The sequence below is a fragment of the Manihot esculenta genome, chromosome 18, assembly GCF_001659605.2.
Source record: "Manihot esculenta cultivar AM560-2 chromosome 18, M.esculenta_v8, whole genome shotgun sequence".
In the NCBI taxonomy this organism is placed as follows: Eukaryota; Viridiplantae; Streptophyta; class Magnoliopsida; order Malpighiales; family Euphorbiaceae; genus Manihot; species Manihot esculenta.
In genome coordinates this window covers 3,505,921-3,533,634 of record NC_035178.2, presented here as the reverse complement: position 1 = coordinate 3,533,634, position 27,714 = coordinate 3,505,921, and the positions used below count along the sequence as shown (strand labels likewise).

At 37.6% G+C, this 27,714-nt stretch overlaps 3 protein-coding genes across 10 annotated transcripts; all 3 read left to right on the top strand.

The window, feature by feature from the left end:
* Positions 1 to 3,313: 3,313 nt before the first annotated feature.
* On the top strand, positions 3,314 to 9,354 carry LOC110606384 (probable E3 ubiquitin-protein ligase RHG1A). 4 transcript variants are annotated; one of them, XM_021745170.2, is made up of 7 exons: positions 3,314 to 3,497; positions 3,593 to 3,632; positions 5,101 to 6,899; positions 7,505 to 7,555; positions 8,335 to 8,433; positions 8,531 to 8,671; positions 8,750 to 9,354. In XM_021745170.2, the coding sequence occupies exons 3-7, from the start codon at positions 5,190 to 5,192 to the stop codon at positions 8,891 to 8,893; spliced, it is 2,145 nt and encodes a 714-aa protein (XP_021600862.1). In that variant the 5' UTR covers positions 3,314 to 3,497; positions 3,593 to 3,632; positions 5,101 to 5,189; the 3' UTR covers positions 8,894 to 9,354. The 4 variants fall into 4 exon arrangements, with proteins under 4 accessions (XP_021600862.1, XP_021600860.1, XP_043809235.1 ...); XM_021745168.2 differs by having other exon boundaries at positions 7,502 to 7,555; XM_043953300.1 differs by lacking the exon at positions 7,505 to 7,555.
* A 7,222-nt stretch (positions 9,355 to 16,576) lies between these two features.
* Positions 16,577 to 22,448, top strand: LOC110606386 (probable E3 ubiquitin-protein ligase RHG1A). Of its 4 annotated transcripts, none has more exons than XM_021745172.2 (6): positions 16,577 to 16,754; positions 18,149 to 19,944; positions 20,602 to 20,655; positions 21,430 to 21,528; positions 21,622 to 21,762; positions 21,840 to 22,448. In XM_021745172.2, exons 2-6 carry the CDS (start codon positions 18,235 to 18,237, stop codon positions 21,969 to 21,971), a joined length of 2,136 nt encoding a protein of 711 aa, XP_021600864.1. In that variant the 5' UTR covers positions 16,577 to 16,754; positions 18,149 to 18,234; the 3' UTR covers positions 21,972 to 22,448. The 4 variants fall into 4 exon arrangements, with proteins under 4 accessions (XP_021600864.1, XP_043808925.1, XP_021600863.1 ...); XM_021745171.2 differs by having other exon boundaries at positions 16,583 to 16,891; XM_021745175.2 differs by having other exon boundaries at positions 16,584 to 16,891; positions 20,605 to 20,655.
* Positions 22,449 to 23,707: 1,259 nt separating this feature from the next.
* On the top strand, positions 23,708 to 27,050 carry LOC110606071 (transcription factor SPATULA). Of its 2 annotated transcripts, none has more exons than XM_021744814.2 (6): positions 23,708 to 24,280; positions 24,460 to 24,555; positions 24,650 to 24,715; positions 24,804 to 24,869; positions 26,203 to 26,523; positions 26,599 to 27,050. In XM_021744814.2, exons 1-6 carry the CDS (start codon positions 23,915 to 23,917, stop codon positions 26,677 to 26,679), a joined length of 996 nt encoding a protein of 331 aa, XP_021600506.1. In that variant the 5' UTR covers positions 23,708 to 23,914; the 3' UTR covers positions 26,680 to 27,050. The 2 variants fall into 2 exon arrangements, with proteins under 2 accessions (XP_021600506.1, XP_021600505.1); XM_021744813.2 differs by having other exon boundaries at positions 23,711 to 24,280; positions 24,457 to 24,555.
* The last annotated feature ends 664 nt before the right edge of the window (positions 27,051 to 27,714 follow it).

The window sequence follows — 27,714 nt, the reverse complement described above, 5'->3', positions numbered from 1 at the left end:
CTCGGGTCCGAACCTACACAGGTGGACTCAAATGAGGGACCAACATACTAGAACATAACTCTAAAACATCCCCCAAAAACCCCCTAAAACATCTCAAAACATCCATGCAAAACATGCAAAGAAAGGCTGGACAGGGCACTTTCGGCGGCAGGTTCGGCGGCTGAAAGTCCCTCCAGAGCCGAAAGTCAGGCAGGTTCGGCGGCACCTTCGGCGGCCGAAACTCCCAGACAGAGGCGAAACTCATGCATGTTCGGCGACACTTTCGGCGGCCGAAACTCCCAGACAGAGACGAAAGTCTCCTTTTGGGGGCAAGCTTCGGCAGCCGAAGGCTGCCTCCACAAGAGGGTTCGGCGGCCGAAAGTCCCTTCGGCTGCCGAACCTGGTTTCTCCCAAATGGCAGAAACTTGGTTCAAACATGCACAAAAGCCTCAAACTCATACCATCATGCATTTAGCTCAACCAAAATATGCACACAAGCTCCTAGGGGTCTCAAACTACCTTAAACCCCAACTACAACACACATACACAAGCATTTGCAAGCCACATTGTTCATGAACATACATTTATACCCATAAACATAACTTTAACCTAAACATGCATTCTACCCCCATGAACTTCATAAAACTTGCTTAAAACATAACATAAGCTAGAGATCGACTCTTACCTCTTGAAGATCGAGAGTAGAGGCGACTAAACTTGGGGTTGGGAGAGATTTGAGTTCTTGAACCTCAAAACTCCAAAACTTTGTTCAAAAGCTCAAATCTTCAAAACAAAGTCAAAACAAGTGAAAAACTTGAAGGATCTAGAGGAAAAGCATCAAAGATCGGAGAGTGGTGGCGGAGAGCTCACCTTGGCCGAAAATGGGGAAAAGCTCGCCCGTTTTCGGCTAAGGGACCCTTTTATAGTGGCTGGCCAGGCCACGTTCGGAGGCCGAATGTGCCTCCGCATGCATGCCATGTTCGGCGGCCGAACTTGAGGTTCGGCGGCCGAACCTGGACTTCCCTCACTTATGCTTTCGGGGGCCTAAAGCGCACCCGCAACGCATGCATGTTCGGCGGCCGAACTTTGAGTTTCGGCGGCCGAACCTGAGCTTTCCTCCAAGGTTGTTTTTATTCAAAAACTCATTTCCTTTTTACTTAAAATCATAAAAAACATTAAAACATTTCATGAAAACATGGTTTTACCCTTCTAGAGGTCTCCGACATCCGAGATTCCACCGGACGGTAGGAATTCCGATACCGGAGTCTAGCCGGGTATTACACGCCGACTGAGAGAGAAGCTCGAGTAAAATGAGAAAATGAATTAGAGATAAGGAATTAGGGTTAGTATAGCTAAACGGGTTCGGGTAACGGGTATCCGATCACCTAATCCCGAACCCTACCCGAATCCGAGACGGGTAAAATTTTTCAAATCCGAATCCGCCCAAATCCGTTTTGTAAATACCCAAATCCGTCCTAATAGGGTTTGGGCGGATCGGGTACCCGTAAAAACCCGCCCGCCTGCCATCCCTAGGTAAGCCTCTTGCTATTGGGAGTTGAAATTGAATGGTTATTTCCCCAATTTCTTATCAACCATTCTATTAATTAACCTCTATCCTCTCATGAGGCCATTCTAATCCATTTTTGTTGAAAGTTACTCAAAAATATACTGCTAAGAGTAATTGTGTATTAGGCTAATAATTAGATTTTCCATTTGGGGATTATATTTTAATCCCTTTTTGGCCTATAGCGTTTGCCCTAATGGATGATATTCTTTGCACCTAAAGTCAAATTACTAGGCCAAAATTTTATTTAGACTCCAATTTTGATCACGTCAAAGCGTGGAAGCTTAACATGTGATTGAACCCACCACCACATACTCACACACAACAAAATGTTGGCATCATATGATGATAGGGGAGGCTTTGGCCTTTTCTTTATGTGGTTAGGTTGGCAAATATTTTTCTTCCTTGCCAAAGCGATTATGGCCTCCCTTTTATCCGCCTCTTTGAATCCGGAGCTCAGAAGTTCCGGCGAGATCTTCTCATGAACATACTCAAGTGGATCGGTTTTGTCGGATTCAAATCTAGGAGTGGAATTAGAAAATATTTTAAGAGTGTCAAAATAAATTATTAATTTTTACCGTATAAAAAGAATTTCTTTAAAATAATAATAATATGGAGGCAAAAAAATGTTTTCATATGCACCCTATAATTTTAAGGAATACATATGTTAAAATAATAAAAAAATATATTCTTTATTACTAACCACACCAATAATAACAATGATAATATTATTCAATTCATAATTTTTATCCATTTTATTTTTTTACATATATTAAAAAATAATTTTTTTAATTATATCCAATTTAAATACAGTAAATTTTATTAATTATTGAGAAATATTTTAAGAAATTTACTAAAAATAAAATGAAATTAAATAGAGTTATAATTATTAATTTATAAAAAAATAATTTTTAGGATAATAAAAAAATATAAAATTAGTAATGGAGGAAATAACATGTAGCATTTGAACATAAACAATTATTTTATTTTATATTAGTTGTTTTAGTAACTCATTAAAATAAAATTTTGATTAGTTATTTTTTAATTAATCTTTGAAATATACATTAATAGTAAGATTTTTTAAATATGTATTTTTAAGACTTAAATGTCATATGATTTTGAGGGCCATTATAAATAATTAAAATAAAATTTAGTATTTTGTAAAAAAAATAAAATAAATATATATGGAAGTTTGGGCATGCATCGTGTAAATATAAAATTATTATTAATTTAAATTTAAATATAAAGTTTATTATAATTTTAATTAATAAGTTATTTATTTATTAAATTATGTATAAAAATTTGTGTTTGTTTCCGATAAAAAACAGGAGTGAAGGTAGAGACGTATTCATTTAAAATTAAAGTATAGTTTTATCACTCACGTTTTTGTGAGATGATGTATTTATGATAATTTTTTCACAAACATAATTTGATTTTACTTTTTATTTTTTTTGAATTGAATTATTTAATGATAAAAATAATGAAATTTCAAGAATTAAATTAACTTTAAATTATATAATAAAAATTAAATTATAAGTGATGCCAAATAAAATTATCCAATAAATTAAAAGAGAGAGAAGGGATTAATTTGGTGAAGGGCCTAATTGGGGACACCTTTTTAGCAGAGTTGTTTCTATGTGATTAGGAGATGGACGCATCTGCTACTTTCCTTTTGTCTTTTGTATTTTTTATATTTTTTTCCGCAAATCTTTGTTTGAAAACTGTTTCTCTCTATTAAAAAAAAAAAGAAAAGAAATTCTCTCACTTTGGGTTATTTCGTAAATTAACGATTACTGTCTCTTTTAATTTCCCTTTTTCTCTTCTACAGTGTGTTCCCAATCGCATATCCATCTCCTTCAAAGCCTCCTTCTCTCCTCTTCTTTGCATTCTTCTCTCACTGGGGTTTTGTTTTCTTTTCCTGCTCGTTTTTTCTCTTTCTTTTCTCCAGAAAGAGGTATAGCATCGCATCCTTAGCGAACTAGAGATTTTCTTCAATTTTTTTGCTATTTTTGTTTTGCTCATTTCTTTTTCCTTTATTTTGGGTTGCAGATTCTTAGATCGATCAGGCTTCTCTATTCCTATTTCTTAGGTAAGCTCTTTAGATTTGAATTTTTGTTTCTTCGGCTCGATCGATTGATGATGAGATGGGGTGTGAACGGTGTTTATTTTTTTTTTTAATTTTTTTTTAATTTTTAAAACCTTTCTTTTTTTTTTCCCCCTTCTTAATGCTTGCCTCAATTTATCGGGTTATTAGGTTTAATCTGTAAAGCTTTATAGCAGGTTTTTGGTTTTGTTTCAATTTGTTAAAAGCCCCTTTTTTAAGAAAATAGAAAACAACCTTTTTTTTTTCGGTTTAACTATGTTCCTGGTTTTTGCGTTTAGATGCTGTGGGATTTACAGATGTCCCTTTTTTTTATATATATATTTTTACTATGATACAATCTGATATTGAATTAGCCGTTCCTCGTGAGTTACCTAGTTTGACCAGGTGAAGCTTTAGGAAGCATACAAATTTTTACCTATTAATCTGAATTTCATGGTTTGTCTCTGCGTATTTAGTTCAGCTTGCTCTACCTTTTTGATGGTAAGCAATAAGATGGATTTGTGGTCTCCTGAAATGGTCTCCCCCTCTCTCTCTCCTTCCTTTTTTGCGGTGTTTGCTGCGGGGGTGCTGGGGTGGTGATGAAGGGGGGGGGGGTGCCGTTGCTATTCCTATTGGGGATTCCAGTTTGTAGTTGCTTTATCCCTTGTTTGGAATAAAAAATTTCACAATAATTCAATTAAATTCTTTTCTATCAATTTTTTTCCCTTGGAATGAAAAATTTATTTATTTTTTAACCTCCAAAATTTTCATTTAGATATCAAAGAAATCATAAATGATTTTGTAAGAAACTTCTTTTCTTGTAAAATGAATAATACCAAACACAGTGTTGGTGAACTTGATTATGATTTAGGGTTGAATACTCTCTTCTGTTGGGTGCCTTGTACGATTGTAAACGTGTAGTACTGTTCTTTTATAATGTCCATTGCTGATGTTTGAGATTGCTTCTTTGCAATTGTTGTGGGAATATGTTAATGGATCACAAGGCAGCAGTATTTACTTCATATTGAGATTACAAAATGCCATCTTTCAAAAGTATGGGCAACTTCAAGGCCTTTGGAACCACAGTTAAATACTTAACATGTATTTCTTGAGATGAGGCTGAGCACTTTCTATCTTAAAAACTGAAGCAAATAAACGTTTATATATTCTGAAACACCTGCAGAACACACCACTTTGCACCCCATTCTTCTTTCTTACAGGATGGAACAAATCAAGGAGAAGTAAACTGGTAGAAGTAACCCATAACATATTGTAGATGGGTAAGGATATATTACTAGGTTCTGCTTGTGGGGCAAAATAAATTTTAATGTCCTTATCTTCTTGTTCTTGCTAAGAATGCTATGAATACTTTTATATGTCTCTTATAATATAAATGATCATGCATATATATCTTGTGAAGCTCTTTTATGATAAATTTATTATTCATCTGTTAAATTTTGATTTGTTGTGCCAGATTTAGCAGAAGTGTGTTTGCTGTTTGCGTTGGAATTTTCTACAGCTTCTGCCCATAACTTATAATCTAGATTATTAGCAGCAGCCCTAATGCAAGGGCAGAGGGGTATTGTTGGCTCTTTGCCAGAAATGCTGGACTTTGACCATGGATCTACATCAGGTAATGCTATCATAGATCAGCAAATTTGCTGGAATAACATTCCAAACCCTGCAGAAAACCGATTAGCAGACTTTATGCTGTCGCCTAGTCACATGACCAGTGCATATGTCAATTCTGTTGATCAAGAACGACAACATACCGGTGGATGGAGTTTGGGTGAACCCAGTTCTAGTGGTGCACAAAGTGATGCAAGTCATGAAGAGCAGAAGTTGGAACGAGGATGGTCAGCTTCATCAAGTAGTTGTGCTGGAGCTGGTAGACAGTTAGGAGAAAGGCAATATGAACCTAGCAATATTCTTTCACGGGAGAGTGTAAACGGGAATCCTCAATTTGTGCAAAGTTCCAATTCCAATGCGATTCCACAGAATCTCAACCTGAATGCGGGTTTTGTGTGTCATAGTGATAATGTTCAAGTCATGGATGCCTCTAACGTGTACAAGTCTGGGGTAGCAGAAAATGAGCGGGTTCCTCCTGCTGGTGGTTCCAACACATTCCTTCATCCTTCTGGAAGCAGTGGATACACGTTGGAAGAGAGTGATGGAAGACCAGGTTGTTCCTTGGATGGTCATCGTCATTCATGCAAAAGAAAGGCAGTCGAGGGACATATTGGACAGTCCTCTGTGAGTGGAGGTTCTAGTTTCTTTCCATGCGCAGAAAGTAGTGCATGGCCTGGTGTTGCTTCTCATTATGGTGCAGGCAGCAGCTTAAGTATATCTGCTCCAGAACAGGTGAACCCCAGGCTTGGATTAGGTTTGAGAGGGCTAGCTTCTGATGATGTGTCAGAACGTCCTGAAACATCAGTTGCAGGACGTACTGAAGCCTCACAGAGAAATTTTCGATTGAGAATAAATCCTTCAACTCATGAATCTCTCCCCCCTGCTTTATTTTCTACGGGGAGTGCTGTTAGGCGCTCCAGTGTACCATCTGCCCAACGCTCTTTAAGACTTCTCCCAATTGATCATCCATTGGACTTTAGGTCACTACCAGCATTAGAAGGTGCAACGGCACAGAGTCAGCCTCCTGTTGTCCCTGTTCCTCCTTTGCCACAAAATGTCCAGTCATTTAGGTGGAATGAAGGCTCTAGCTCCAGAACTGGTAGCTCATCGAGTTCCATCTCTTTGAATGATAGAGAGGAAGGCAGCTCAAGAAGCATATCTAGAAACATTTGGGCACATCCTATGTTTGTACCAGCAACTGAGTTGAGGACCTCAGTTAGAAATCCAACAAATAGAAGTGTAACTGGTGGAAATGCAAGTGCTCCTGGAAATATTGCTTCTACATCACGGTCTGGCTCAAGCTCGAGTGTCCATCCTTTATCAGCTCCAACTTGGGTTTCTCATCCAAATTCTACTTCAAGAAATTCACGGAGATTAGCTGAATACGTTCGTCGATCTCTGTTTTCTTCTAGTGGTGCAGATTCTGGAGGCCAGAGTACTAATTCTCCTGTGCATTCGGGTTCTTCTGGAACCCCCGAAGAAGCAATGGTTTCTTCGGGAGTTGGTACCCAAGTGCATCATCGATCACATCCAAGGTCGGCATTGTGGATGGATAGACAGGGTGATGGTGTACTTGGAATTCCTTATCCTTTGCGAAATTTGGCTGCTGCCAGTGAAGGAAGAAGCAGGCTTCTTGTGTCTGAGGTCTGTTCTGGACTATATTGTGTAGCTTTGTTTTTTCTTTTTGAAATGTGAATTTTTCTTTGGGAAAAATCCAAACTAGTAAAATTTTCCAATTTATAATAATTGCTCGAACTACAGAAATAGCCCATTGTAATGATATCTTTTATTCAAGTTTCTAGTATTGTGACTGACAGATTTAATGGTTATGCTAACTGGCACTAAAATTCTGTGTTAAAATATTTAGTGAGTACATAGATGGCACAATAGTAGGTTTAGTCAGATTATTTAGCACAAGTATATCTTAATATTCATCAAACAGCATTGATTATTTAAGAACTTCTAAGTCATAATTACTGATAGAATAGAAAAATTTACCAATGAAATAAAGGAACAGAAACAAATGGAAATAGCAAGAGAATTTTTGAGAAAAATCTTTAACTTTTGCTTATTTTAGTCCATCTGCCATCCCTCTCTCTATTCTCTCTGTCTCTGTTGTCTGTGCGTTGATGTCTAATGTATTAAGTAATGGTGTCCTTCTTACAGTCTAAACTAAGTCCATAATGTTGCAAACAAGCATTCTTCTGGAACTCACAATGACCTTTTTTCTAAAAAATTTTCTGTAGCAGATTCGCAATGTCTTAGATCTCATGCGAAGGGGTGAGAGCTTGCGATTTGAGGTTAGTTTGTCCTTCTCATATTTAAGCTGCAATTCCATGTCAATTTGGTCATTATTAAGTGGAGAAACAACCAGATAATCTGTTTCTCAGTCCTTTGGTGTTGGCCACTGCTTCAGAACTTAATCAATAAGCAGTGAAACTGGTTGCTTTTTTAGCTTGAAAGGATGATTCAAGCGGACATTAATTATTTATTTCAGTGTTATGACAGTAAATGATGTTTTTGGTTAATCAGAAGCAGAATGGTGCAAACATTACCAAATATTTCCACTTTTGCATAATTTATTTTGCATTACATATTTAATATGTGAGACAGAAGATAACACAGTACATGTTTATGGCTGTAACACTTCTTTTGATCTAATTAATAGGATCTAGTTTTTCTAATGTAATGACAGACTTTCTGAATGCCTAATCTAACATTAAAAAAGAAAAAAAAAATTAAAGCACTATACAATGTTCTTATATAGTTGTTCCTGAATATGCAATGGGCACATGCTTAATTCGTGAACATTGTTATCCTATATGACAATGTTCCTGGCTCTTGTTCTTCTTCTTCTTTTTCTTCTTCTTTTCCTGCTTTTTTCACTTGTTTGACAATTGACATGCCATGTATATCTAGCGCATGATGTCAAGAAGAAGAGTGTTTTTTGTGAGGCTTACGACATTTGATGTTATCATATATGAACATTGAACCTTAAAATCATGACAGACACATGATTAGTGAATTTTTGTGTTCTTATAATAAAATAATATTTATTTGATTTGTGCTTCTGCTTCAGGATGTCATGATTCTTGATCAATCAGTACTTTTTGGAGTAGCCGATATTCATGATAGGCATAGGGATATGCGGCTTGATGTTGATAACATGTCATATGAGGTAAAATAGGAGGTTTTTGGACATCTAACTTTCTGGTTGATTTTTTTTTTACATTGGTTTCATAATGCAATCTTTTTTATTGTTGTTGGAATTGTAGGAATTGTTGGCCTTGGAAGAGCGCATTGGAAATGTTAGCACTGGATTGAGTGAGGAGACTATCTTAACCCGGCTAAGGCACCGGAAGTATTCTGTTGCAGCAAGGGCTGAAGTGGAGGCAGAACCTTGTTGCATTTGTCAGGTAACCGATTTTTGTCTTGTGTGTTATTCCTTAAAGTACCTCCATCATTAGCTTATATAATGGTTTACTTGCGTGCAGGAGGAATATAATAATGGAGAAGATGTGGGCACGCTAGACTGTGGGCACGATTTTCACACTGACTGTATTAAGCAATGGCTGATGCTTAAGAATTGGTGCCCCATTTGTAAAACAACGGGACTGGTACTTGATAAGATGATTTGATGATTAGGCAATTAGTTTATGCTCAGAATACGAGAAGGTTGGTGCATGTCATATGTTCTTGGTGATTGGATTCTTAACCTGGCGAGTAATGGCTTGCATCGAGTCTTAAGGTTTGTCCGTATGGACTAATCTATGGCATAACGCACCAGAGGAAGGCATTTGTTTCTTCGAAAGAAACAAATTCGATGGTGGTGATTGAACTGTCTTAAGGAAAAATCGGAGTGCAAAACTGGCTTTGAACATTTTATTCTGTGTTCATTGAACAATTAGTTTTTGTTGGATATTCATTGTGATCCCCCTCCACCCTTTTTGTTTTTATTTATTTATTTAGTGTATCAATGCGTCTGGCGACATTTTTGGGTAGCCTAATGGCAGGCCAAGCTCATTTTATGATATATTATCTTTTAATTTCCCTGATGTAACCAAACATAATTGTTCAAAGATGTTATCATTTATTGGCATTGCAGTCCCTGCATGAGAGGGTACAGGGAAATGTCATAGAAGACCAACCATCGAATATGATGATTTGGGTTTGATTTTGGAATGGTCTTATTTTTTGGCCCACACTTTCATCGCCCATCTTATAGCTTTGTTGTTAATGTACTTGCATCATTTCTTTGAAATTATTAGAATGAAGACAGGAAAAACGGCTACACCAAGGCTTTATTTTGCATCTATATGCCTGAACTCCCTACCCCATTTTGGGGAGAAAAAATGAGTAGAGTTCTCCCTGCCCCGTATTTTCCCTCTCTCTCCACCTCGTTTGGCCTGTTACCTCTACTGCGGTTGCTGACGACTTCTTTGCTAATAGACACCGCTACAGCCAAAAAGGTTGTTTAAAGCTTGTGACTGATTTAAGGCACAAGTCGGTGGGGTTGTGGGTGGACTATAAGCACTTCGCTGTCTCTGGTTTGTGGGTAATGGTGTTTTGGGTACAATTACAAACCACCTGTGCTTTGGCTTTTTATTTAATTAGAAATGACTTGTTCAGCATTTATTTTCTGGTTTTGGTGCAAGTTGTGTGAGTTCTAAACTTGCAAAAATGATGGTTAATTTTCTCATAACCCTTCTCTTATCCTGGTAGAAGTATTGCAAAAAAACCTGTGTTTTCCATATTTTCTTGATCTCTTAAAAATAGACCTAACTTTAGTATATTTTTTCCCTTCGTATGTTGACGTAACTTACTCTTTCATTATAAATCTTGTCTCTTTTTTCACTTTCAAGTAACTCATGCTCCTTCATGCTCTACCTACTATGCAAGTAAGGATTCCTAGACTTTCTGGTGGTGACATTTTTGTAGATGTTGAAACCGCTAAACCATTAGTACAATGGTTGTGTAAACTTAATCGGAGAGAAAGATGTTCCTTCCTTTTTATCGCTTTCCTTTTTATTTGCTAGTGACGTCTAACCGCTTTTCTGTTACAGTGCCATTTATCTCTGTGATTCAGATTCGTACGTACGGGTGTGTCAGAACTCTTATCCATACTAGGCGGTCATTTAATTTCTCTCGGCGCGCATGCGAGCAGGGCTGCGAAGTGACTGGACTAACTATTCTCCCTCACGTCGCATCACCGGACTGGATTATCTCCCGTTGGACCTGGGCTTACAGTGGTCCTGGTCAGAGCTTGAGACGTTGGGTTGGTCAGCTAAAGGAGAGCTTGATGGTTTTTGGATAAGCATTCTTCTCTTGGACCCGGCTTCGCCTAGAATAGAGAAAGTCCGACGGTAATCAGAGTTGATTGATCACCCAAACAAAAGAGTTGATTGATCACCCAAACAATGTTGAAAAGATTATTTTTGAAACATATGTTGCAACTAACCTTGATGCTCAGGTTTAACTTACTAGCCAAAATGATTGATTCATTGAATTTATAAGCTATAGGGGTCTAAAACCCAGCTAGGAGTCTGCAATACATATCATGAGAGTAGATTTGCAAGGGAGTTCATTTGATTTGCATATTCTTTTTGCTTAAGATGGAGATTGTAACGACTTGGAAACCGGACCGCTACCGGCGCTAGGGTCCAGATCGACTTAAAGTCGCCGGGACCCGTAGCAAGCCTAACAAGCAACCTGTATACCTGATAAAATCCCATACATGATCAAATATTTACATAAAAAAATTTAAACTTTTCCATATACCAAGCCTGTCTCACATACACAATACCTGTAACATATAAATCCCATATTAGAGCCCTCATCAAATGCTCTAGTTGGGTCAACATCTCTTAAGACGAGCTTGGTTCAACATCAGTGTCATTAAAACCTTAATAAAAACAGATCATGTATAAAAGGGATTACAACAGACCATAGGGCCAAGCACAATACTATACTCATATCTTTACATTACATTACACTTTATAACATTTACAAATCATGTCCACACTAAACTATTACATTGACTACCTCTTTACCCCTGCTCACTTCCTGATCCGACTCTGATCTGCAAGCCTGGAGGTTAAGGGAGGGGGTGAGCTAAAAAGCCCAGTGAGCAGAACAATAAAATATTATATAAAACATGCTTCATGGAATGCGTCACAACACAATTAATTCACATCACGGATGAACTGACCTAAAATTCCCTCCACTCTATGCCCGGCCCTCGAAGGAGCTGCTCAGGACTTCTGTTACATACAATAAGCTCTGTGCCCGCCCTCGGTGGGGCTCCTCAGGACTTCTGTTACATACAATAATATCTGGAGGGCTAGTGAGTCGTCCTGTTGTCCATCCACACCCACAATGAATAATGCAATGCGGCATATTCGTGAGTTCTAATGCAATCAACCTATTATACATCATGATGCATGAACATGCTTAATACGTTTGATTTCTTAAAATAAAAGATTAGTTAGTTCTACTCACCTCTGGCTGACTCTGAACTGACTCTGAAGCAGCTGCCTCACTGCTGGGGTCCTCGGTTCCTCGGGTCCGAACCTACACAGGTGGACTCAAATGGGGGACCAAACACACAAACATAACTCTAAACATCTCCCCCAAAAACCCCCCCTAAAACATCACAAAACATTCATAGAAAACATGCAAAGGAAGGCTGAACAGGGCACTTTCGGCGGCAGGTTCGGCGGCCGAAAGTTCCTCCAGAGCCGAAACTCAGCCACTTTCGGCGGCACCTTCAGCGGCCGAAATTCCCTTCCAGAGCCGAAAGTCCAACTTTCGGGGGCAGGGTTCGGCAGCCAAAAGGTTGCCTCCACAGGCAGGTTCGGCGGTCGAAAGTGCCTTCGGCTGCCGAACCTGAGTTATTCCAGAAGTGGCAGAACTCAGCCCTTATGCACATATGCATCCCTAAACCTTCCAAACATGCATTTAGCTATTCTACAACATACATAAACTCATTCTCAAGCATATAGGGGCATAAAACTAGCCTAAACCCCAACAAACAACAACATAACATCACATTACATACATTTATCCTCAAATCTACATAAACCCTAACATTTTTACAACTAACTTAAACATGCATTTCTACCCCATAAACCTTCATAAAACTTACTTAAGACATCGAAGGAGGCGAGGATCGACGCTTACCTCTTGAAGATCGAGAGAAAACGTGACCCAACTTGGAGATTTGGGAAAAATGGGTTTCGGAGGTCTCCAAGCTTCCAAACTTCGATCTTTGCTTAAAAACTTCAAAACCAAGCTAAAACTTGTTAAAAACTTGTAGGATTTGAGGAGCAAACACAAAATCATCAAAGGGGTGGCGGAGACTCACCTTGCTCGAAAATAGGGAGAGAAAACTTGCCCATTTTCGGACAGGGGGCCTTTTATAGGTGGCTAGCCAGACCACCTTCGGAAGCCAAAAGTGCCTTCGCAACTCCACCAAGTTCGGCTGCCGAATATGAGGTTCGACGGCCGAATCTGGATTTTTCTCCTTTGTCCTTTTTCTTTCAAAACTCAATTCTTTCTTACTTAAAACCTTGAAAACATGTAAAAACATTTTAGAAAAATATATTCTTACCCTTCCAGAGAGTTCCGACATCCGAGATTCCGCCGGATAGCAGGAATTCCGATGCCGGAGTCTAGCCGGGTATTACAGAGATCAAGACATTGCTGCTCTTTCTTGGTCTTGATTAGAGAATAACTGTTTCAGAATTTTGTTATTTATCCTGATAGCACTTTTGTTGCGAAGAAAGGCACAGAGAGAGAAGTTGGAATGTTAGTACGTATCAATTTTGGTACACAGATCTTCTATTAGATCTTTGATCTTCAATAAATTTGCATAATGACTTCTACTCAAGGTGTTGCAAATTGAAAAGAGCATGCTAAACTTTATTCTCTGCTCCAAATGCCTACTCATATGGCTTTGGCATTGTATGAGAAAACCCAATAACCTGCATCTACATGGTGGTTTGGTCGGTGCATTCATTGTGATTTGAAGGCCACATGTAATTTTACAATGTTGCATTTATGTATGCATTACAATGCGTTTCTCCATTTTTTTTTGGGTTTTTTGAACCTGTCAAGTGATAGGGATTTTAGGATTTGAAATCCCAACTATTAACCATCTAACTATTAATGCCTTTTTTTACCCTTGCAATGCAAAGCTTGCAATTCATTGAAAGAAGGGCACTATTGCTGCAAGCATCACATAAACCGAGTTAACCTGTGGCGGATGTGGAGAATAAACCAACATCTTCCATTGTAACATTCGTTTATTCCTTAGCTGTAGAACAACTCTTGAGATGTTTTCTGTGATAATTGCTTGCCATTTCTCTGTGTCCCTGCCCGTTTATCGTACGGAAAACATTTTTTAAAACAAACATTTTTTTTATAATATTTTAATAAAAAAATTATTTAAAAAAAAAAGAATATTATTTTTAGACTTCAAAAATCTTACTAAAAGCTCTAAACTTTCTATACCTTGAATTTTAATAATATTATTTTTCTAGCATTGCAACTAAACAATAGAGAAAATGTAACTTTATAAAATAATTTTATTCCAAAATTTTGGATTTTTAATTTTATCAAATGAGCCGGTCATAATATGCTGCGTGAATCAGCTTTTTCATGTGAGCTTTTTTAGCCTGAGAAAAAAAAAGAGGCCCAAATGAAGAAGTTGCTCTTCATGTAGGCTTGAGAGTTATTAATATCTGAAAGGTAAGCCGCTTGCTATTGGGAGTTGAAATTTAATAATTATGGTGGGTTAGTAGTAACAATAAGTCAATTTGGTTTCCCCATATGTTTGAAAAAAATTTTCCCCAATTTCTTATCAATCATTCTATTAATTAGCCCTTATCCGCTCTTGAGACTTTTCTTTCATCCTTCTTTTTCAAATAGAATTTTGAAAGGTTTGCTATGTGTTTAGTCATTATTTGCTATCCACCCTTAACCTTCCATCATTTGTAAATGAAGTGATTCATCTAAATTTGAATGTTCTGGCAGATGTTATAAAGGCACACAATATTTGTTTTGGCCTAAAATAAATTCTCCTATGGTCGCAAACCCAGTTTTGTTGAAAGTTAGAAAAATATTGGTCCGAGTAATTGCGTATAAGGGTAATAATTGGATTCTCAGTTTAGGGATTATATTTTAATCCCATTTGGCCTATGGTGTTTGCCCTATGCAGCCATATTCTTTGCTTTACTGGGCCAACTTTTTGTTTAGACTGCAATTTCAACTGCGCCAAAGCCTAGGAGCTTAACATGTAATTGAACCCACCACCACGCTTTCACACACAGAAGAACGTTGGCATGATATGATGATATATAAGTGGGGACAGGATTTGGCCTTTTCTTTATGTGGTTAGGTTGGCAAATATTTTTCTTCCTTGCCAAAGCGTTGGTGGTTTCTAAATATTCATATGAGTGGAAGAATAATCAATCTTATCTTGTTTGATTAGTATTCTAAAAACGCTTTGAAATTTGCAATTACGCGATGGATTATTTAAGCATTCTGATGGTGAGACTAGAGTCTACCCACCTTGCCTAAAGCAAATACTAAAAACACCCTGTTTAAAAAAAGCAAAAATACCTTCAAAAACAAAAAAGAAAAAGGAAAGAACAAAGGTAGGGACTAGGGAATAGGGACCAAGGATACAGTAAGAGGAGGAGATTGTAAGGAACTTGAGGCAGAAACTGCTAGGATACATGCAATGTATTCAGGATTCAACGATTCACACATATTCTAAGCAAAGTAATGAAAGCTAACAAACTAAAATTTTCCATACCCTTTCATCTATTCTACCTAAATTTGCTGATAGAACACTCAAAACAAACACCCACCTCATGCTTTTACTCTTTTGGTTTAATTCCTCCTTTACCTTGTAAAAGCCAAGATGATCATTGATATGGTCAAATGAAATTACAATTTTAGGTGGAGAAGGAAGTCTTAGTCATCGAAATGTGGGACCGGAGCAATTATGCCTGTAGCACGTGTGCAAACTATGTAAAAAAAAAATATACATATATATATATTTTTATTCTTAGGTCAGCCGAACGCCTAAAAATTACGAAACACACAGACAGAGGGAGGGAGGGGGAAGAAGAGGCACGTGATTGAGGGTAAAAAGAGAGGTGCTTGGCGTGAAGAAGATGGGAGCAAAGAACGAGTGAGGTGGGGCTCCCTGTTAGGACCTACGGCTCACATCGCGAGAAGGGGCTTTTCTTTTATTCGTATGTTCTTTATTTTGCTGCTAATGCTATTATGGAAGATGAAATGGAATTTAGAGCGAAATTGTTAGAGATTTGTGTGTTGTGATTCAAGCTCTAAATTCAATGAGAGAGATAGAACTCACACAAACTATTGCCTTCTCCTTCTCTGCAACCTAAATAGCCGTCGTTGAGAAGCTCATATAAGCCCTCCGCTTGACGATCCTCTATGGCTCTGTCTCTCCAATCACCGCCTATGTTTCTGAAAGACCATCTATAGCTGTCTCGTTGGCGACTATTTCGCTAACTGAACTTCCAAACTTCCACTTGGCGAATGCTCGACGATTATGGTCTCCCTTTTATCGGCCCCTTTAAATCCAGAGCGCAGAAGTTCCAGCAAGATCTTCTCACCAACATACTCAAGTGGATCAGCCTTCCTGGATTCAAATCTCATTCCCAATTTGCATGCATCATGTAACTATAAAATTATTATTAATTTAAATATAAATATAAAATCTATTATAATTATAGTTAATATGTTATTTATTTTTTAAATTATGTGTAAAAGTTTGTGTTTGTTTCGGAGAAAAAACAGGAGAGGGTAGAGGCTTATTCATTTAAAATTGGAGTTTAGTTTTAACGCTCACGTTTTTGTGAGATGATGTATTTATGAGAATTTATTTCACAAACATAATTTGCTTTTACTTTTTTTGTTATTTTTTTTTTGAATTCAGTTCTTTAATGATAAAAATAATTGAAATTTCAAGAATTAAATTAATTTTAGATTATAAAATAAAAATTAAATTATGAGTTATGCCAAACAAAATTTTCCAATAACTTAACAGAGAGAGAAGAGAGTAATTTGGTGAAAGGTTTTGGCAGAGTTGTTTGTTTCTATGTATTTAAGTGATGGATGCAGCTGCAACTTCCCATTGCCTTTTGTATTTTTTTAATAATTTTTTCCACAATTCTTTGTTTGGAAACTGCTCTTTATCTTTCTCTCTATTTTCAAAAAAGGGAAAAAAAAAAACAAAACTCTCTCTCTTTGGGTTATTTCGTAAATTAACGATTACTGTCTCTTTTAATCTTTTTATTTTTATTTTCTCTCTTCTACATTGTATTCCCCATCGCATATCCTTCTCCTTCAAAGCCTCCTTCTCTCATTCTCTCTCTCTCGCCTTCTCTTTGCATTCTTCTAGCGCTGGGGTTTTGTCTTCTTTCCCTGCTCCTCGTTTTCTCTCTTTCTTTTCTCGAGAAAGAGGTATAGCATGGCATCCCTAGCAAACTAGAGATTTTCTTTAATTTTTTGTTGCTATTTTTGTTTTGCTCTTTTCTTTTTCCTTTATTTTGGGTTGCAGATTCTTAGATCGATCAGGCTTCTCTTTTCCTATTTCTTAGGTAAGCTCTTTTAGATTTGATTTTTTGTTTTTTCGCCTTGATCGGTTGATGATAAGATGAGTATGAACGGTGTTTTTTTTTTTTTTTTTTTTGTAATTTTTTTTGAACCTTTCCTTTTTTTTCCTTTAGTTTTTCCGCCTTAATGTTTGCCTCAATTTATCGGGTTATTTGGTTTAATCTGTGAAGCTTTATATGAGTTTTTTTGGTTTTGTTTCAATTTGTTAAAAGCCCTTTTTTTTAAGAAAAAAGAAAACACTTTTTTTCTGTTTAACTATGTTCCTGGTTTTTGCGTTTAGATGCTGTGGGATTTGCAAAGGTCCTTTTTTTTTTTGTTACAATGATACAATCTGATCTTGAATTAGACATTACCTAGTTTGACCGGGTGTAGCTTTAGGAAGCATAAAAATTTTACCTATTAATCTGAATTTCATATTTTGTCTTTGCGTTTTTAGTTCAGCTTGCTCTTCCTTTTTGGTGGTAAGCAATAAGATGTATTTGTAGTCTCTTGAAATGGTCTGCCCCCCTCTCTCTCCATGCTTTTTTGTGGTGTTTGCTGCGGGGGATGCTGGTGTGGTGATGAAGGGGGTGCCATTGCTATTCCTATTGGGGATTTCAGTTTGTAGTTGCTTTAGTAAACTTGATTATGATTTAGGGTCGAATACTCTCTTCTGTTGGGTGCGGTGTACGATTTTAATCGTCTAGGACTGTTCTTCTATAATGTCCATTGCTGATGTTTGAGATTGTTTCATTGGAATTGCTGTGGGAATATGTCAATGAATCATAGGGCAGCAGTATTTACTTCATATAGAGATTAGAAACGTCATCTTTCAATAGTATGGGCAACTTCATGGCCTTTGGAACCACAGTTAAATACTTCAAATGTATTTTTTTAGATGATACTGTGCACTTTCTATGTTAAACACCAAAGCCAATACATATTGATATATTCTGAAACACCTGCAGAACACACCACTTTGCACCACATGCTTCTTTCTTACAGGAGGGAACAAATCAAGGAGAAATAAACTGGTTGGAGTAACTGATAGGGTTTATATTGTAGATGGGTTGGGATATATTACTAGGTTCTGTTTGTGGAAAAAATAAATTTTAGTGTCCTTATGTTCTTGTTCTTGCTAAGAATCCTATGAATACTTTTATATGTCTCCTTTAATATGAATTCTCACGCATATTATATCATTGAAGCTCTTCTATGATAAATTTATTATTCATTTGTTAAATTTTGATTTGTTGTGCCAGATTTAGCAGAAGTGTGTTTGCTGGTTGCGCTGGAATTTTCTACAGCTTCTGCCTATAAATTATAATCTAGATTATTAGCAGCCCTAATGCAAGGGCAGAGGGGTATTGTTGGCTCTTTGCCAGAAATGCTGGACTTTGACCATGGATCTACATCAGGTAATGCTATCATAGATCAGCAAATTTGCTGGAATAACATGCAAAACCCTGCAGAAAACCGATTAGCAGACTTTATGCTGTCTCCTAGTCACATGACCGGTGCATATGTCAATTCTGTGGATCAAGAACGACAACATTCTGGTGGATGGAGTTTGGGTGAACCCAGTTCTAGTGTTCCGCAAAATGATGCAATTCATGAAGAGCAGAAGTTGGAACAAGGATGGTCAGCGTCATCAAGTGGTTGTGCTGGAGCTGGTAGAGGGCTAGGAGAAAGGCAATATGAACCTGGCAATAGTCTTTCACGGGAGAATGTAAATGGGAACCCTCAATCTGTGCAGAGTTCCAATTCCAATGCAATTCCTCAGAATCTCAACCTGAATGCAGGTTTTGTGCGTCACAGTGATAATGGTCTAGTCATGGATGCCTCTAACGTGTACAAGTCTGGGGTAGCAGAAAATGAGCGGCTTCCTCTTGCTGGTGGTTCCGACACATTCCTTCATTCTTCTGGAAGCAGTGGATACATGTTGGAAGAGAGTGATGGAAGACCAGGTTGTTCCTTGGATGGTCATCGTCATTCATGCAAAAGAAAGGCAGTCGAGGGACATATTGGACAGTCCTCTGTGAGTGGAAGTTCTAGTTTCTTTCCTTGCTCAGAAAGTAGTGCATGGCCTGGTGTTGCTTCTCATTATGGTGCAGGCAGCAGTTTGAGTATATCTGGTCCAGATCAAGTGAACCCCAGTCTGGGATTAGGTTTGAGAGGGCTAGCTTCTGATGATGTGTCAGGATCTCCTGAAACATCAGTAGCAGGACGTACTGAAACCTCACAGAGAAATTTTAGATTGAGAATAAATCCTTCAGCTCAAGAGTCTCTCCCCCCTGCTTTATTTTCTACAGGGAGCGCTGTTAGGCGCTCCAGTGTACCATCTGCCCATCGCCCTTTAAGACTTCTTCCAATTGATCATCCATTGGACTTTAGGTCACTGCCAGCATTGGAAGGTGCAACTCCTCAGAGTCAGCCTCCTGTTGTCCCTGTTCCTCCTTTGCCACATAATGTCCAGTCATTTAGGTGGAGAGAAGGCTCTAGCTCCAGAACTGGTAGCTCATCGAGTTCTATCTCTTTGAATGATAGGGACGAAGGCAGCTCAAGAAGCATATCGAGAAACATTTGGGAACATCCTATGTTTGTACCAGCAACTGAGTTGAGGACCTCAGTTAGAAATCCAACAAATAGAAGTGTAACTGGTGGAAATGCAAGTGCTCCTGGAAATATTGCTTCTACATCACGGTCTGGATCAAGCTCGGGTGGCCATCCTTTATCAGCTCCAACTTGGGTTTCTCATCCAAATCCTACTTCAAGAAATTCACGGAGATTAGCTGAATACGTTCGTCGATCTCTGTTTTCTTCTAGTGGTGCAGATTCTGGAGGCCAGAGTACTCATTCTCCACTGCATTCGGGTCCTTCTGGAACCTCAGAAGAAGCAATGGTTTCTTCTGGAGTTGGTAGCCAAGTGCATCATCAATCATATCCAAGGTCAGCATTGTGGATGGATAGACAGGGTGATGGTGTACTTGGAATTCCTTATCCTTTGCGAACTTTGGCTGCTGCCGGTGAAGGAAGAAGCAGGCTGCTTGTGTCTGAGGTCTGTTCTAGACTCTATTGTTAAGCTTTGTATTTTCTTTTTGAAATTTGGATTTTTCTTTTGAAAATTCCAAACTAGTAAATTTTTCCAATTTATAATAATTGCTCCAACTACAGACATAGCCCATTGTAATGCTATCTTCTATTCATGTCTGTAGTATCATGCTGACGGATTTAATAGTTATGTTATTTTTCTGTTAAAATATTTAGTAAGTACATAGTTGCATATTATTAGGTTTAGTAAGATTATTAGCACAAGTATATCTTAATATTGATCAAACATCATTGATTATTTAAAACTTTTTAGTCATAATTACTAATATAATAGAAAGATTTACCAATGAGTTAAAGGAACAGAAACAAATGGGAATAGCAAGAGAATTTGTGAGAAAAATCTGTAACTTCTGCATATTTGAATCCCTCTCTCTAGTCTATCTGTCTCTGTGTCTTTGCATTCATGCCTATCTATTAAGTAATGGTGTGCTTCTTACAGTCTAATCTAAGTCTATGATGTTGCAAACAAGCATGCTTCTGGAACTCACTCTGACTTTTTAATGGTGTGCTTCTTACAGTCTAATCTATGTCTATAATGTTGCAAACAAGCATGCTTCTGGAACTCACACTGACTTTTTTTTCAAAAAAAAAAAAAATTCTGTAGCAGATTCGCAATGTCTTGGATCTCATGCGTAGGGGTGAGAACTTGCGATTTGAGGTTAGTTTGTCCTTTTCATATTTAAGCTGCAATTCTTTGTCAAGTTGGTCATTATGAAGTGGGGTAACAGGCAGATAATCCATTTCTCAGTCTATTGGTGTTGGCCACTGCTTGGGAACTTAATCAATAAGCAATGGAACTGGTTCCTTTTCTAGCTTGAAAGGATGATTCAAGAGGGCATTAATTATTTATTTTCAGTGTTATGGCAGTAAATGATGTCTTTTGTTAATCAGAAGCGTAGTGGTGGAAACATTACCAAATAGTTCCACTTTTGCATAATTTATTTTGCGTTACATATGTGATATGTAAGAGAGAAGACAACAAATAGTTCCACTGCTCAGTCATGGCTGTAACACTTCCTGTGATTTAATTAATAGGATCTAGTTTTATCTACTATAATGATAGAGACTTTCTGAATGCCTAATCTAACGTTTAAAAAAATTAAAGCACTATGCAGGTTCCTATATAGTTCTCCCTAAGTATGCAATGGGCACATGGTTAATTTGTGAACTCCGTTATCTTATATTACTATTTCTTCTTCTTCTTCTTCTTCTTCTTTTTTATTTCTTTTTTTCCCCCCTTGTTTGACAATTGACATGCCATGTATATCTAGCGCATGATGTCAAGAAGAAGAGTGCTGTTTGTGGGGCTTCCAACATTTGATGTTATCATATATGAACATTGAACCTTAAAACCATGACAGACAAGATTAGTGAAATTTTGTGTTCTTCTTATGATAAAATAATATTTATTTGATTTGTATTTGTGCTTCAGGATGTCATGATTCTTGACCAATCGGTATTTTTTGGAGTAGCCGATGTTCATGATAGGCATAGGGATATGCGACTTGATGTTGATAACATGTCATATGAGGTAAAATAGGAGGTTTTTGGCCATCTAACTTTCTGGTTGATTTTTTACATTGGTTTCATAATGCAATGCTTTTTACTGTTCTTGGAATTGTAGGAATTGTTGGCCTTGGAAGAGCGCATTGGAAATGTTAGCACCGGATTGAGCGAGGAAACTATCTTAACCCGGCTAAGGCAGAGGAAGTATTCTGTTGCAGCAAGGACTGCACTGGAGGCAGAACCTTGTTGCATTTGTCAGGTAACCGATTTTGTCTTGTGTGTTATTCCTTCAAGTACCTCTGTCATTAGCTTATATAATGTTTTACGTGCGTGCAGGAGGAATATAATAATGGAGAAGATGTGGGTACGCTAGACTGTGGGCACGATTTTCACACCGACTGTATTAAGCAATGGCTGATGCTTAAGAATTGGTGCCCCATTTGTAAAACAACGGGTCTTGGTACTTGATAAGACGCTTGATGATTAGGCAATTAGTTTGTTCTCAGAATATGAGGAAAAGGTTGGTGCATGTCATATATTCTTGGTGATTGGATTCGTTATCCTGGCGAGTAGTGGCTTGCATCGAGTCTTAAGATTTGTCCATCTGGAGTAATCTATGGCATAACTCACCAGAGGAAGGCATTTGTTTCTTCAAAAGAAACAGATACCATGGTGATGATTCAACTGTCTTAAGGAAATATCGGAGTTGCAAAACTGGTTTTGAACATTTTATTCTGTTTCATTGAAGAATTAGTTTCTGTTGGATATTCATTGTGTCCCCCCGTCCCCTTTTTTTCTTCTTATTTTATTTATTTAGTGTATCAATGCGTCTGGCGACATTTTTGGGTAGCCTAATGGCAGGCCAAGCCTATCTTATTATATTATTTTTTAATTCCCCTGATGTAACCAAACATAATTGTTCAAAAATTTTATCATTTATTGGCATTGCAGTCCCTGCATGAGAGGATACGGGGAAATGGCATAGGAAACCGACTATCATATCTGATGAGTCGGGTTTGAGTTTGGAATGGTCTTATGGTTTGGCCAACACGTCATCGCCCTTTTCATAGCTTTGTTGTATTGCATCATTTCTTTGAAATTATTAGAATGAAGACAGGTTCTTACGTAAACTGTACCTGTATCTGCAAAAAACGGCTGGACCAAGGCTTATTTTGCCGCTAAATCTGAGCCTGAACTCCATACCCCATATTGTTCCTCTCTCCCCCCTCCATTTTCCGTTACTTCCTCCGCTTTTGTAGACGGCTTCTGGGCCAAAAGACACCGCTGTGGCGAAAAAAGCTGCGTAACGCTTGTGATTAATGCTCAAGTCGGGAAGGCTGTAGGTGGAGTATGAACACGGCTCTGACTCTGGCCTGTAGGTAATGGTGTTTTGGGTACAAACAACCTTTGCTGAGGCTATTTTTTATTCGAAATGACTTGTTCACTCTTTTTTCTCCGGCATTACCTTAAATTCTTGTTCGGGGAAAAAAGATCTTAACGGGGATTGTTGAAGATCGAGGTTACTGTGAAGTACTCCATATACCACTGGCGATATAGGGTGAGAAGTAGGTGGAACTTTCCAGATTGAGATTGGGTTAGGTCTAGATGGAGTAAAACAGTGTTGGTTAAGTGGATCATATTTCGCTAACACGCCACTATAAGTGACATCGGGAATTGCACCTCTTTTTTTCTAATTTTTTGTAGTCCAGCGATTTAATTCTGCCTCTTCAGGCTAAGATGACGTTTTCCTCGATTATAGAGATTCTCTTTGACTTTTAACCCCTTCCATTATTTTTCTATTTCACCCTCTTATCCCTCAGCATCATTAATTGAATATACATTTTATCAATATTATTACATTATTTTATTAAATTTTATTTTTATTTATAAATGAATGGCTATTTTAAAAATGTAATTTACAATTTAAAATAAGTAAAAAAATAAATATAAACATTTCATGCAATTATATAATATTGCAAATTTGAAAGAAATTACTTGATCAATAATTGTTAAAAAAAAAATCACAAGGGGAAGAAAAACGTTCAGCCTGACGCTAAGGGTATAATAGAGAATAAACGAGGGGAGAAGTGGCAGAAATTGAGAATAAGATAAAAACTGGGCGTCTGAATACAATTATGGAAAACAATAGGGAGTTTGAAGTAAAAGAAAAATAAAGAAAAGCTTTTAATTAAGGCGGGAGATTAATCAAATTTGATCAAAGCTCACCGGCTTCGTATATCAAAAAAGCTTCATTAGCTAATAAACCCTTTCCCCAAGAGACCAAAAGCGAACAAGCACAGAAAAAGAGAACACAGGTCGGGCAACGACGGTTTTACAAAGACCAGACTCTCACCAAGAATCTATCATTGCTTTCTCTATTATCTTTTCTAGTTGCTCAGATTTATTTATCCATGGCCGATCTGTACGGAACTGCTCCTTCTCCAGCTCCGGAGCCTGAAGAAATCTCCTCCTTCCTTCACCAACTCCTTCACCATTCCTCCTCTTCCTCTCCCTCTGCTAAATTCATGCACCATGCTCTCTCTTCTCCTTCTCCCCCGCTGCCGGCGCCGGCGCCGGCGCAGACTAAACCTCCGGCTGAATTGTTATTCGGCCACTCCCAAGATTGCCGAGCAGACGGCGGCAACTCCTGCATCAATTTCTCTGATCCCGGTGGTTATTTCGCCAAAGAGAGTGCGGAAAATGCTGTCTCTTCAGTTATTTCAAAGAGAGGGGTTTCTGAGGAGAATGATCTAGGTGGCTTAAGCTGCGATAGCGAGGTAATTGTTTGATTTGATGTTTGCTTCAAAGATTTGTGTCGTTTTTTTAATAAATTATCTTTTTATTTAATCATGTGTCTAGTTAATAGCAATTTAAAGTGATATTTATCAGCGATGGCCTACTAATTGTTCGAAATTTTGGTGACCATGGTTTCTTTATATTCTCCTCCTTTTAGAAGGGTGCAGATGTGTCAGAGGTGCCATCGGAGACGGTGCGGCCTAGAAGCTCCTCGAAGAGAAGCAGAGCTGCAGAGGTTCATAACTTATCCGAAAAGGTTAGATTTTGAGACCTCATTTCTACGTGTGCCGGTGTTTAAAATTGAAATTTGATTTATGAGTTTACTTGGAAATGGCTGAATTTGTTAATAGAGGAGGAGGAGCAGAATTAATGAGAAAATGAAGGCTTTACAGAATCTTATTCCAAATTCCAATAAGGTAATCCGCCAACAATTTTCCTAGTCTAGGAGTTTGTAATATTGAATTTCGAAGAAATGATTTGATGTTATTTATCACGTTATGATAGACCGATAAGGCTTCAATGCTGGATGAGGCAATCGAATACTTGAAGCAGCTTCAGCTTCAAGTACAGGTCAGTGCTCACCTTCACTAAATCCTTGTTTGAAATTTTAATTCAGGTTGCAATTAAGAGCAACCGGCTTTCTGTTATGATTCTCTTCTCATTATTTTTTACTCTGTTCCTGTGGATGAGATCATCCAAAATAATCGAGAGCTTTATCCTCCTTTGCAATCTATATTATTATGAGGACTGGAAACTATTTTCGTCAGCCAATGAATCTTTAGGCAGTTACCTGATACAAAATTGTTGATCACGGTTGCTAGATTAACCTTGCATATCCATATTTTGGCAGCAGAACAATTTTATGATGATGTAGTGGGCGTAATTATTATATCTTCTACCTAATTTAGATATTCTTTTCTATTTTTTCTCATAAATTCTAGATTGTCCGGGAAGAGTAAGAATATGGAATTAATGGATATTTCCAATGCTACAAATGGTACTGGATCTTCTGTATATGATTTGAGAAATAAGTGAGCATTTTTTGTGAACCAGAAAACCTGCTATTTTATGTTGGTTGACTTGATTAAACTTTATAATAAAAGAGGGGGGCAAGGGTATCCCTGAGTGTGGCATATCTAAATCTATTTTTAGCTTGGCATGATGGTGGCAATCAGTGAGAGGGCATGGAAGCAAATATGACCAGATTCACTACTACATACTTAACTTTCATAGATTTCACAAAGTCAGCTGCTGCATTATGCTCATGTAACTAGAACTAGAACTAATCCGGTTGCATTTGTTAAAGCTTTCATATAAAAGTGTGATAAGGAAGAAATAAAAATGGTGAGAAAAAGGAAGGGGAGAGATGAGAACACAATATCAATATTCTAATATGTTTGACTATTCATGGATGCATTTTGGTTTTAGGCTTTCATTCTAATTGTGATCCAAGAACTAACATCCATAAAAATTTCCTTACAATGCCTGCACTCTAATTCGATTGCTCTTGCTTTTGTCAATTCTACGCCCTCAGCTAAACAGGTTCCAATTGATTACCTAACTTTGATTACCTTATGGCCTTAAAAAGTTTGTAGGGCGGAATTAGGTGTTTGAACTCCATGTGGTTCTCAAGACAAATTGTAACACATTTTTATTTATTCTATTGAGGCTGGTGAAAGAGCTACGAGTTAATTTGGGTTCTTCACACATGCACTCCTGAGATGGGGTAAGGACCTAATCCCCAACCCATCCTTAATTTAAAAAAGCAAAGGAAAATGACCATCTCTGTTTGGTACTGCTCCTGTGCACATTAAAGAGCTGTTATATCTTCAGAGTTGCATAGCCATGAAGATGCTCGGAATAGAATCATATTTGAGTCTTTTGCCATTGTGACTGGCTGCAGATGTTAACAATGAGAAATGGATTAAGTTTGCATCCCATGTGCTTACCAGGAGTTCTACCACCTATGAACCTGCCCATGACAGGATTGACCTTTGATGAGGGAAGTGGACTATTAGATACCAATGCAGCAACAGTTACATTTTCTGAGAATGGAGAAAACTCAGCACGTACTGCTCTTAGTCATCCCAACAGGTGCACTGTATCAAATCAGACAATTGTTCTGCCTTCAGCAACAAACATCACCTCCTCAGAAACCTCCTATGGTTTTGAGCCACTTATTCAGGTTCATTATGAACCCTTCAATCTCTCCACATCTTCAAAGGTAAATCCTGGTGTCAAGTTTTAGTGAATCTACCTGAATTTGTTTGGATTAACACAATTTTCTTGCAAAATGAAGGAAATCTGCAGGGAAGGCACATCACAGGCACCATTAGATACAAATCAAACAGTGAAGACCACTTCATCCAGTGCGTCCTAGTTGAGATCTTACCTTAGATACGGGATCAACAAAACTGTTTAATCAATCTCTTCTTCCCTCTTCCCTCCTCCCTGTTTTCCCCATGATTGCCATATAAGGTGCAAATGGTCCATGAAACTGCTGCTGACATTTTACACCTAAACAGGTTAATTATGTTGTGACAGATTCATACAACTGTTCGGAACCAAAGTGTTTGATATCCCTTAGAAATGTTTTGTCCAAAATCTCTTAAGGTGTTTATATCATTCAGAAAGTAAAGATGATCCAGTAGGTTGACAGGCGTGGTTATTACTGCACTGTCTGAAGTCTGTACTCAAAAGGAGAAAGTAAAGTGGAAGGATGTATTGCAATGCTCGTTTTTTTTATGTGCATATGACTAAATATCGTAGTCTTTTTGTTTTTTTGTTAATCTTTGCTTGTGGATCACTGTGAAATGAATACCATTATTACGAAGGAGTAGGCGGAATGCGTCCAGTGGAGTCATTATATACAAGTTCTTTTTGTTTCCATTATTGGATTCACCTATAAATCTTCTCATCTCACTTCGTGGCATTTGAATTTGAAATCTCAAGATTGTACTACACATAAAACGGTGTTTTCTAGATTCATCATCGCCTTATAAAAACTATCCTGTCGTGTACAAATTTTGATAACAGACAGCTTTGGGCTTCCATTGTCTCTGTTTTGCTTTTGTCAAGTCCTGAATGATCTTAGGCTGGAAGTAATTCATGTGCAAAGCTTAGATCATTAATAAGATGATTTATCTTGAATTGTATACATGAAAACCGTAACGGAAGCCTCAAATAACGTGAACTTGCATTGGATGGAGCAGCAGGTTCTTTAGGAACCAGATAATGGTCTTGCTGTATTATATTTTACTAGCAGCAAGTTAGTTACAAAATGATTGTTGGCCTCGCTTAAAACAAAATATCCAGCTATTCCTTGTCAAAAAAGCAACTTCGCACTAGGTGTGCAAATAAAACCTAAAAGCCATTACATTTTTTAATTTCTCCATGTTTTTGTTTATTATTATTT